The 12,384-nt window shown below is 41.9% G+C and overlaps 2 protein-coding genes across 3 annotated transcripts in view; one reads left to right on the top strand and one right to left on the bottom strand.

Moving 5' to 3' along the window:
- LOC109906649 (alpha-1,6-mannosylglycoprotein 6-beta-N-acetylglucosaminyltransferase A-like) overlaps window positions 1–6,112 on the top strand; it is a 128,339-nt gene extending 122,227 nt beyond the window's left edge. For both annotated transcript variants that reach the window (XM_031792321.1, XM_020504468.2), the window contains exons 16-17: window positions 705–862; window positions 1,540–6,112. In XM_031792321.1, coding sequence (XP_031648181.1) covers window positions 705–862; window positions 1,540–1,738 — 357 coding nt within the window. In that variant the 3' untranslated portion in view covers window positions 1,739–6,112. The remainder of the gene's footprint in view (window positions 1–704; window positions 863–1,539) is intronic.
- The window catches only part of LOC109906660 (transmembrane protein 163-like), a 49,025-nt gene continuing 40,412 nt past the window's right edge, over window positions 3,772–12,384 (bottom strand). Inside the window, exon 8 of the mRNA XM_020504484.2 lies at window positions 3,772–10,757. Coding sequence (XP_020360073.1) covers window positions 10,697–10,757 — 61 coding nt within the window. The 3' untranslated portion in view covers window positions 3,772–10,696. The remainder of the gene's footprint in view (window positions 10,758–12,384) is intronic.

Here is a 12,384-nt window from a genome sequence, read left to right as displayed (position 1 = left end):
AGGACCGCCATTCCTGTTTCAGGTTAGAGCCCAACTGGCCTCTCCTCTATTTGTCATGCCCTTGCATATAATATTTCTGTCTTGTAGGGTATATCATCTTTCTATGAGGTTCTTATCTTGGTGTTGACTTTGTAGCTGCTGTTGACAGCATGCAGCTGCTTTTCTCTTCATCGACTGTGGACAGATTGGGTTCTGACTGTGTCTTTTTTTTGCAGCGTTTTAGAGTTTGAGTCATGACACACTTGGCTCTGTGCCCGTTGCTCTCTCGGTGTCTCCCTCCCTCTGCATCTGTCCTGCCGCACTTTGTGAGAACTGCTGATGTAAAAAGGGCTTTATAAAATACATTTGATTGAGCCTGTCTGAATGAAGAGACCGTCCCTATGCGCACTTGTCATTTGCCAAAAGGGTCCTATGCCAGCCCTGGGGAAATATGTCTCAGGAGAAATTTCACTTTACACACTGTGAACAAACAAGCTGTCAGTAGTGTGCCGTCTGTCCTATCGATGGATATGTGCTGTTGCCATTTTTTTATGAACTGTTCCATGTTTCATTCTTGTATTTTGACTATTCAATACTGAATGTGAAATTACTTTCCTATAACTCTCCAGTGTTCTCTCTCCCTGCCTCTCTCGCTCTCTTTCCCTTCCCTTTCTCTCGCCCACCCCCATTCACCCTTTACTCCCTGTCTCTCCTTTTCTCTCTAGGATTTCTGCCATGGCCAGGTGATGTGGCCTCCCCTCAGTGCTCTGCAGGTGAAGCTGGCTGAGCCGGGGTGCTCCTGTAAGAAGGTGTGTCAGGAGGAGCAGCTCATCTGCGAGCCCTCCTTCTTCCAGCACCTCAACAAGGACAAGGACCTGGCCCGGTTAGTGTGTGCACATATAGTACACCTTAACATGCATTTTGCTTTCTACCCAACAGGTGGCAGTATAGCATACATTTATATTCAATACCTGTCCGCTGCTGTGCTGAATTTGCGTCACTAGAGGTCACACACAAGCTATTCCGTTTATAAAGTTTCAGAGAAAAAATGACAGATCTGAGGGAAACATCATTTATTGCCGTTGTCAAATGTCAACTTAAGCAATTTCAAATTAAACTCAGTCGTCAGTGTCAGCAGCGAGTGGTTATTGAGACGTCAGGACTCAATGTAATGGCTGTATCCAGACTGTATCACATCCGGATGTGATTGGGAGTCCCATAGGGTGGCGCACAATTGACCCAGTCGTTCGGGTTTGGCCGGGGTAGGCCGTCAATGTAAATAAGAATTTGTTCTTAACTGACTTGCCTAGTTAAATAAAGGTTCAATATAAAAATAAAGAAATGGGGATCAAGTAAAGGAATTTTCTCTTTGAGCTGCAGTGCATCGTAGCAGACACAGTGATGCTCAATCTGTCTGTCCAGACTGATATCCCAGATGTTTAATGACAGATACATTTTTACTTGTGTGTCTTTGTTCTGTGTATTGTGTCTTATGTACTCCCAGCAGCATAATTCATTTCCCTGTGTGGACAATAAAGTATTTACCATTTTCTGTCTCAGGTTCGGCATGGACTGCCAGACGGTGGAGTCGTCGGGCGACACTGTGGTGCCTGCGTACAGCGACGCACGTCACCACTGCGTCTTCCAGTCGGACCTGCTGCTGTTCAGCTGTGCCGGCGCCCACCCCTCCCTCAAACGCGTCTGCCCCTGCCGGGACTACATGAAGGGCCAGGTGGCGCTGTGCAAAGGCTGCCTATAGCCCCTGTCTGTCTGGGTGTGTGGAGAGGATCGAACTAGAGTGGATTGGACCCCGTACCCTTCCAGAGCGCTGCAGGGAAATGGGGGGTTGGGGACCTCTAGCTCTGACCACTCAGACGGCTTGACTCCTCCCCCTAGCTCCACACCTGCAGCCTAACTCCTCCCACAGCCAGTCCTCTGGAGGGAGGAAGAGCCGCCTGGGAACTAGACAACCATGAGACATTTGTATTATTTATGTCTGTTTTTAATCACCTGAACTTTGACCTTTTTAAGGCAGCTTGTCAGACACACAGAATCAGCAGAAAACTGGAAATTCAAACGGTGGACAGAGAGAGGCCAGTGGGCTATATACATATTCTGGGAACTAGGAATGTCAATGAAACAGTTTCCAGTAAGGCACGGGGCAGGAGGGTACAGAAAAGAGACATTGAGCATCAGCCTGAATTACTTGAATCAATGAGAGTCGCTGTATATTTGAGGCGGAGCGCATGGCAACAGAGCTCCCTACTGCCCCTAGGCTGTGTGGCAGTGGGTGGTACTCTCTCTCTCCAAGCTTGTAGTCGCGGGACCAACGAGCTGGTGTCGCCACACTCGGCATGCTTTCCTTTCCTTTCTGCCCCTGTCCCCTTTGAACTCTTAGCTATGTCGGTTTGCACTGGAGACCCATAAGGGGCCGTCCCAGGCAATAAGGCTCAATGTCTACACTAGCATACTACTTAGGATGAAACAATGCACAGGGCATGTATTCTGAATGGTATACTCCAATGGATCCTGATCTATGGTCAGTTTTTATTTTCCCTTATTTATGGTTAAGGTCACGATTGGGTGGAGTGGAAGCTAATCCTAGATCTGTACCTAAGGGAAACTTCACCAAAAAGAATGCTAGTGTGGAAGAAGCCGACCAGTTTTACACTGTAACTGTACCACTCCCCATAGTCGCGTCTAGACGGGAGTGGTCAGATGTAGATATGTTGATGTTCCAAATCACAAATCACTTTTAATCCTGAGGAATTGTCCCTTGTGGTCATTCCCAACGACAGCTCACATACACACAGTACACCATAGCTCCTCTGTATCCCTGCATGGTAGATTGGCCCTCATGTTCCCAATGTGCAGACTAGACACATTCACTGCCACAGACGCCTGACTGACCAGTTGGGATGTGCTGGGGAGAAGAGGTGTGAGCAAAATAATTGCCAGTAGCCAATGAAAATCATAATTTTTAATTAATTTCTTGAAACATTTGATTGAAATTGATTATCAGATCAGTCACATGCAATAGCTACTTGATGGGAGTCTGTGTGACATAGATATGTTGTGGTGCTGTAGTGGGAATGGTCACCCAGGCAGATCAAACATCAGCTCAATCACCGGTATCACACATGCCCATTGCCTTGACCACAATAGATTTATCTGAAAAATATTGATCAAGAATATTTGTATTCTAGATAAGTATTTGTGTACACTAGACCGAAAGATCACATACAGTACATCCATAGAAATAACTTTAAGTAATAGCTTTTGACAGAACACACCTGCAACTTTAGTTCACTTGTTTCCTTCATTTGGAGATCGTTTAGGATCCTAATTTGCCTGCCAAGTTTTTATTCTTTAAGCGACAATAAAAGTTTGAATTAGTAGTCCTTGTTGTGAATGGAAATAATGCACTACTTTAACAAAATATATTACTAATACTGTATATTCTTCATATGGGTTTTAATGTTTTATTTATTTTGTATAAAGATGTTTGCTGAATTGTTTTTTTATTTATAGAAAAGTTCTTTTTACAGAGGCTAATTGTATTTATCGAAAAATAATATAACGTGTACATTCAAGTGGATGGATGAGACGGGAGTTGTTTGTCCAATCTGACTCCACCCTCCAGCAACAGTGATGAGAGAGAATGAGGAATTACAAAGATAATATCCAAATGCTTTGGAAACTTGGCAGCAAAAAAAAAAAAAATTAGAAACTGGTCAAAAGTAATACACTATATAGGGAATAGGGTGTCATTTCCGTCCACAAAGACACTGATGAAATGTGTTGGACTGGACAGTAGTGACAGATGTCGCTCCTCTCATCACTGTGCTTTCGGGGTGATGATGATATTGGGACAAAAGCAACGCACACTTGATTTGTTATTGTAAATGCCAGCAAGAACCTCGTGACGTTTTTATTTTCAGATCTTAATGCAAACCATTTGCACATGTGTAAATATAGATACGTTGTCTTTTAGATGGTCACTTACATTTTATGACTTGTTATTTTTCCCGTCCAGATCAGTTTTTATTAAGTTTGTGTATACGATCTGCAGCCAAGCTACCGTTAATAAAAAGTACATGACGTGCCTTTTGATGGTTATTACTAGACTCCGCTTATCGTACCTGCCCAATAGATCTACCGGACCTAGTGGCAGAGAAAATTGTTAGTTGAGTTCACATAGTTTGCTAGAAGGATAGTGTTTCTTATAACATTAACTGTAAAGGTAAACAGTAATTGTATGTGTTGGACTTTGATGGTTAAAACAAATGTCTTAATGCTGTTGTGGACATGTTTACCGAAGGCTTGTAGTGGGGTAAAATACAGCATATGAAAGCATCTGTGGCAATGGCCTTGTTATACTTGTATTAGTCAGACAGAGTATGTTGTCAACTTTCTTTCCTTTCATTGGTTATTTATGAGGGATCTTGAGAACCAATATAAATAGCCTCTATAATTGTCTATTTGAAATTGGTTTGTCCTAAAATGATAGCTGAAAGGAAGATGTGTTATGGACATGAGAAGAGTTCCTTCAGTCTCTTTAACCCAACATCGAAATGTCTCCGTTGTCAAATCTGCATTTGCCTTCCTACATATTCATTGACTTTTTTCCCCCAATCTCAACCTTGTTTTAAGCTATCATGGAAAAGCTAAAGCAACGATTGTTCTGGGACTAAATTACGACTGTACAAAAAAAAAAGCATTTTGTTTTCAGTTTGACGAATAAGTGGGATATAACTTTATTTTTCAATAAACCTTTTTCTGTGACAAATGGGTCTGTCATGTGTGTTCTATAGAAATGTACATTGTGTAAAGCTTAAGCAAATCTTAACTGCTGCTATCAAAAACTGACCACAACCACATTGTGCAGAGTTTACAATCGTTTGAGGGTTAGATACAATCCGTAGCGCTGAAGTTCCACATTGTAGCCTGTGACATTTTAAAGGCAATCGCTGCTTTAGCCGTGTTAGCGGAGACTGCATTCACGGTAAACGCTGCTGCATGTCGGCCCAATGGGAAATTATCTTTACACTTCAAGTATACTATATAGCTGAACTTCGTCGATTAGCAATGAATCCAACCTTAATTTGTGTAGGAGCTCAAATTAACTATTTTGCAGTACCTTAAAAACATATTCCTAGGTCGTGTTCATGCAAGTCATGCAAAGAAAAACATTTGTTTTCTCCAATTGGAAACGGTTGTTTCTTATTGGCCAATAAATGAGAACATGCAGCATAGGCACCACAAACACTGAATCATTTATGTGAATGTATTACCAACTATGCTAGACAAACAGCATTCACAAGAGCAGTTCCCTGCAAGTAAAACTTAGTTTCCAGAATTGTGTGGTCTGTTCAGGTATGCAATGTTGTACAATATTAATATATGCATTTTGTAGAGCAGATATGATTTTCCATCTTGTAAATTTACACAACTCTATTCATTAAATTTCTATCTGCAATGTTCTGAGCAGTTTACTTAACCATTGACCTGGGGGCACATTCTGTAAGGCTTTGTTTCTGTGCAGTGAAAATGTGGCTTGGAAAGGATGACATTTCCATCTACTATTAAATGATATCCTTTGATACCTCACTGTCTTTGATTGGTGTCTGAGACCAGCGAGCCAAGTAGCCCAAAGGCTAAGCAAATGGTGATATTGAATCATTTCATAGTCCAAATGCGTTGTATGCAGCCAGACACCCCACACGAGGGGGCCCACGAGCGCTGAGGGACCATGTGCCTGACATCGAACTATTTTTTATGTAACCCTCCTAAAAGTCATTCAGAAACATTTTTAATTTCCATATGTACTAGGTGTTTGTTTCTTGGGCTTCAGTAATGTAACTGAAATAGTGCCTCCCCACTGGGCACACACTGGTTGAATCAACATTGTTTCCACGTAATTTCAATGAAATTACGTTGAATCAACATTGTTTCCACGTAATTTCAATGAAATTACATCAAATTGATGTTTGTGCCCAGTAGGTCAGACCTTGAAAAAAATATATATATAATAATAACCTTACTGGGGTCCAGAGAAACTGCGTATCCCCCATGGATCAGTTTGTACCTAAAACATTCTCTATTCAGGCTGAAGTTATCCATTTCCTCCTTAAATATAATTAATGGTGAGAAAGTGGGGAAAATATGCATACTTTCTTTATGAAACACCATTTTCCACAATCATGCTATTGCAAAAGGATGTTGTTCAACTGAAACTGGATACTTTGCTTTTGTTTTTTGAATTTCTCTTTATTAAATGTAATTGTATTTGTTCATTTTAAGTTACAAAATCAAACTACAAAACAAAATCAAACTGCCAACATGGCAATCTATTTTCCATATTCTATAAAAGAGTTTAAACATCTCCCAATACAAAGGCAGTTGTCTAAAGTAACTGTTTAAATTGCATTATAAAATCTGCTAGCCTGAGTGGCTAATTCTACTTCATGATGTTGCTCCCTGCATTCAGCCAGGGGTAAACAGACTGCTGCAACCTGATTGGCTGAAAACGATACGCAACATTGGGGACTACCATTCCTAGGCATTTTTGTTGCCTTCTCACCATTAAATATAGTTGAGGAAATTGACAACATTGCGGCCTGAATGGAGAATGTTTTAGGTATGAAGTGGTCCACGAGTGACAAGCGTATTGCCAGCTGCATACAATGCGTTTGGAAGGTAAGATTAAACGACTCAATATCGCCAATCTGCTAGCCTTTGGGCAAAGAGCCATGGGGCTCCAAGGAGCTTGTCATGTTCCAGGCCGATTACATTGCAGACATGCATTGCATCAACCAATGGTTGTGTGTCACATCGGCTGCAGAGTTGAGTATCAGATTAATTTATCATATGACATGGTAAACTAATATTAGGGTTAGTGAGATCTGGAATGCTTCTGTAATATAGTCAGCCTGGAACGCAGCCTAAGTGTTTTGCTTGACGACAGGCATAAAGTTAGGGGGTTGTGGTAATATCCATACTTTTTGACTGAAAACCGTCACAGAAAACAAAGGTTACAGTGGTGCAACTCTTGCCCAATTACATTATCGAAGTAAACTCAACACATCCTAAATCCTGAACTTAGTACATCTAATGACACTTTCCTTTGTGAACACAAATATTGACTTATCTTAGGCACTCTTAACACAGAACATCAGCGCAACCGATTATCTAACAAATCTAGTTTTTGCTTAAATTGGCAATACCAATGTAAACATGTCAACTTATATTACAATATATACAAGAATTCATTGCGCCGTACAAATGGTCTTGGTAATAATTATAGTAAGGCCGGGATTCAATCCAGAGCATGTTATAGTGCAGCACAGTTGACATGCGACAACGCCCCCTTTAAAAAAGCCATTTCCCCAGTGTTCGTGGAGATCACATTCACGGCAGTGAAAATAAATTCAGTGTAAATTACCTTTAAAAAAGTGCATTGTCGGCTGTCCAGTGCACTGCTCTATAACAAGCCTCTCGGATTGAATCCTGGTCTAGAAAAGCCATTTGGAGTGAGCGTAATGACCTGTCCCACCTGTAAACAAACATCCCTTTCTATATGGACAAAAATGTATTTGTACTATAATAACTCATGTCTTCTTGACAACGTTCATTGGTACAGTATTCAGAAAGAATGAATAGGTATACACAGCTTGACTTCAATCGTCTTCCTTTAGGGTTCTAGTCAATCTGTAGCCTGAAGCATTACTGATTTAAAGGTCATTTCCTGTTGAGCCGACATCTGCAGTGTTTACCATGAATGCAGTCTCCTCTAACCCGGGAACATCAATCAATCAATTTCCTCGATTCAAATTGAATAGAGCCCTTAAGCACCCTCCTTGTGCAGTGTGTCAACATTTGTATTCATGTAATTCATATAACAACAATTTATGTGGATTATTTTCATTTTGCAAACCACATATACACACACAAATGTATGTGGACACCCCTTCAAAATTAGTGGATTCGGCTATTTCAGCCATACAGATTGCTGACAGGTGTATAGAGTCGAACACACAGCCATGCAATCTCCATAGACAAATATTGGCAGTAGAATGGCCTTACTGAAGAGCTCAGTATCTTTCAACTTGGCACTGTCATAGGATGCCACCTTTCCAACAAGTCAGTTCGTCAAACTTCTGCCCTACTGGAGCTGCCCCGGTCAACTGTAAAGGCTGTTATTGTGAAGTGGAAACGTATAGGAGAAACAAGTGGTAGGCCACACAAGCTCACAGAACGGGACCGCCGAGTGTTGTCCTCGATTGCAACACTCACTCCAGAGTTCGGAACTGCCTTTGGCAGCAACATCAGCAAAATAACTGTTTGTCGGGAGCTTCATGATATGGGCTTCCATGGCAGAACATCCACACACACAAGCCTACGATCACCATGTGCAATGCCAAGCGTCGGCTGCAGTGGTGTAAAGCTTGCTGCTATTGGACTCTGGAGCAGTGGAAACGCGTTTTCTGGAGTAATGAATGACGCATTAACATCTGGCAGTCCGACAGACGAATCTGGATTCTGCGGATGCCAGGAAAACGCTACCTGCCCCAATGCATAGTGTCAACTTAAAATTTTGGTGGAGGAGGAATAATGGTCTGGGGTTTTTTCATGGTTCGGGCTAGGCCCCTTAGTTCCAGTGAAGGGAAATGTTCAGCATACAATGTCATTCTAGACGATTCTGTGCTTCCAACTTTGGCAACAGTTTAGGGAAGGCCCTTTCCTGTTTCATTATGACAATACCCCCGTGCACAAAGTGAGGTCCATACAGAAATATTTTGTCGAGAATAACTGGAATAACTTGACGGGCCTGCAGAGAGCCCTGACCTCAACCGTATCGAACACCTTTGGGATGAATTGGAACGCCAACTGCAAGCCGGGCATAATCGGCCAACATCATTGCCCGACCTCACTAATTCTCTTCTGGCTGAATATAAACAAGTTCCCGCAGCAATGTTCCAACATCTAGTAGAAAGGCTTCCCAGAAGAGTGGGGGCTGAAAGGGGGGGGGGGTGACTCCATCTTAATGCCCATGATTTTGGAATGAGCTGTTCGACGAGCAGGTGTCCACATACTTTTGGTCATGTAGTGTGTATCCTACATCTACAATTACATCCAGCGTGGCAGATTGTGAAAGCTTAAAACGTAATTATAATGTTATATTTACTTGCTAGGAAGACCACATTTGCCCCCTCAGATTTTGTTAAGGAATTAAAGAAGAGGGAATGGCCTAAAAAGGGATGACTTGTTGTGTTCTAGCCAACAGATTTGGCTGTAGTGCACAGAAAGGCTTGTTTTAATTCCAGATTAGTAATCTCTGGCTAGAGTCTTTGGCTCCAGTCATGTTGTTTGTTGATGGTCTGCCACAAGCTTTTATTCAACACCCCTTAAGCAATAAAGCAAACACCGATTCCATACATGAGCTGGCGACATGGACATTTGTGCTTTCATATTCACTAATCAAATGATAGAGGTTTTGTCCCAAATAGCACCCTATTCCCTATAGTGTATTACCTTTGACCAGGGTCCATAGTGACTATGTAGGGAATAGGGTGCCATTTGGGACACAAGCCATAGATGAGTCTTCTGTCATGTTGCTATTGCACATACTGTACTGCTGTACTATTGTCCTCCATACTACAGCCTGTCTACAATGGGCATCTCAGAAATCTATTTTCCCTGCTGATTTTTGGGGGGATAGAAAACATGTCCTACTGCTACTAATAGTAGCAACTAGTACCCTAAGTTATACATTACCAACTACTATTTTTATTTTATCTTTATTTAACTAGGCAAGTCTGTTAAAGAACAGTGACAGTGACTGCCTAGGAACAGTGGGTTAACTGCCTTGTTCAGGGGCAGAACAACATTTTTACCTTGGGGATTCGATCTAGAAAGCTTTCGGTTACTGGCCCAACGCTCTAACCACTAGGCTACCTGCCACCCCTACTACATCATGACTACAAAAAAGCAACACATCTACTTTGAACAGTGGTGTCAAACAGAAATAGGTGTATGTGCTAAATGCCACCCTAATTGATGCACGTTTTATGGGCCATGGTCAAAAGTAGTCCAATAATGGGAATAGGGTGGTCAAAAGTAGTGCCCTATAAAGGGAATAGGGTGCCATTTGGGACACACTCACACAGTGTTACTGATCAAAAGAAAGCGCCTATTAGAAACCATTGAAATCCCATAAGGACTGAGATCCTACAATGCGTATTTGAATTAGCCATGTTGTCCAAGGGGAGATAGAGATATGAACGAACACCAGACTAATCAGTGGAGACAGTGCAGTGCCTTTGTAGAGGCAGTGACAATTTCCTGACGACTCAGCAGCGCACGTTCTGTCCTTCCACCTGCTTCAGTAGAGGAGCAGCTATAGAGGGAAACCTCAGTCTTCTTTGACTTTGTAATGACTCATATGGACAGATCAGGTTCGGAGTCAGAGAGACCGGAGGAACGCTGCAAAATGGACCACTTGGGTCTAACTAAAACACCAGTGGGCTGGCACCTTGAGGTCTAAACCAATCAATAGGTTTGTCATGGTGACTGGAGAGATCTACCAGGAAGAATGGAGCTGAGCTGGATAGGGACTGGGCGTAGATATACATACCCTAGAACAGACACTGGACGTACTTCTACAGTGTATATAACCTAGAACCCATCCCCCTCACTGCCCTTCCGTGGTCTTCTGTCACTCAAAGCGCTCGTAGTTCCTTGTCTGTTGCACTCGAGGGACCATATCAACCAGCAGCCTGGGACAGGAAAGAGACATTCATATTAATGAAAATCGCTGACATTCACAGGTACACACACACAACGAGAGCTGCAACTCCATTTCATTGCCAATATGAAATTAGTGAAAACCGTTCTTTGTAGTGAAATTCTGAAATTAATCTAGTTCAGAATGTGTTGAGTAACTGAATCCTTTTAGTACATTTGTACAACCACTGCAGCTGCTTTTGTTGATCGATTTGTTGATGCACTCTGTGGCGTCATCTTTGTATTTATTTCTCCCCCGAGTCTCCAATGGCGCCATCTGTGACCACTTTTTTTTTTTGAGGAACTCCTCTTGGACACGGAGACCAAATTTGGCTGTTTTAAAGCTATTTTCCTGCAATTCTACAGATTTTGTCAAAGGACAGAAAAATGTAGGTTTTAAAGCTAATTCCAAGCAATTCTGCAACTTTTGCCATGGCTTATGCCATCTGAGTGACTCAAACATAACAAAATCAATGATGCCCCATGCTATGATATTTGGGTATTTTAGAGGATTCTCCCTCACTGTCTGGCTTTTATTTTGGTGGTTGTTATTTCAAAGATTATCATATTTAAAAATACACTCAGTATACCAAACATTAAAACACCTATTGGGTTGCATCCCCCTCATTTTGCTCTTAGAACAGCGTCAATTCGTCAGGGCATGGACTCTACAAGCTGCCGAAAGCATTCCACAGGGATGCAGGCCCATGTTGACTCAAATGCTTCCCACAGTTGTGTCAAGTTGGCTGGTTGTCCTTTGGGTGGTGGGGCATTCTTGAGACACGGGAAACTGTTTAGCCTGAAAAACCCAGCAGCGTTGCAGTTCTTGACACAAAATGCTGCGTCTAACCAATCTTCTTCCCTTCTACACGGATTGAAATAGATTTAACACTTGACATCAATAACAGATCATAGGTCAGTCATGGAAAGAGCAGGTGTTCTTAATGTTTGGTAAACAGTGTATGTACATATCCTTCCAGTTCTCTGCTGCCAATGACTGGAACAAACTACAAAGATCTGAAACTGGAAACACTTGTCTCCCTCACCAGCTGTCAGAGCTGCTCACAGATCACTGCACCTGTGCATAGCCCATCTATTGATAGCCCAAACAATTACCTCATCCCCTACAGTATTTATTTATTTTGCTCCCTTGCACCCCAGTATTTCAACTTTGCACATTCACCTACTGCAAATCTACAATTCCATTGTTTTTCATTGCTATATTGTATTTACTTCGCCAGCGTGGCCTTTTTATTGCCTTTACCTCCCATCTCACCTCATATCGTATATAGACTTATTTTTGTACTGTATGTTTGTTTTACTCCATGTGTAACTCTGTGTTGTTGTATGTGTCGAACTGGTTTGCTTTATCTTGGCCAGGTCGCAGTTGCAAATGAGAACTTGTTCTCAACTTGCCTACCTGGTTAAACAAAGGTAAAATAAATAAATGAAAAAAAAATTCCCTGGAAAGAGGCCTATACAGTCTGCTATTTGAATATGGAACTGCCTCACAGAACACAATATTGCAGAAATCACTGACACTGGTCTTCAGGCCTTCAAAATGCCGAGCACATGCCTCTAACTTCACCAAACCAATGATTACGTCAATTGGGATGTTGT

The sequence above is a fragment of the Oncorhynchus kisutch genome, linkage group LG16 (genome assembly GCF_002021735.2).
Source record: "Oncorhynchus kisutch isolate 150728-3 linkage group LG16, Okis_V2, whole genome shotgun sequence".
In the NCBI taxonomy this organism is placed as follows: domain Eukaryota; kingdom Metazoa; phylum Chordata; class Actinopteri; order Salmoniformes; family Salmonidae; genus Oncorhynchus; species Oncorhynchus kisutch.
This window is presented reverse-complemented; position numbering and strand designations above follow the sequence as displayed.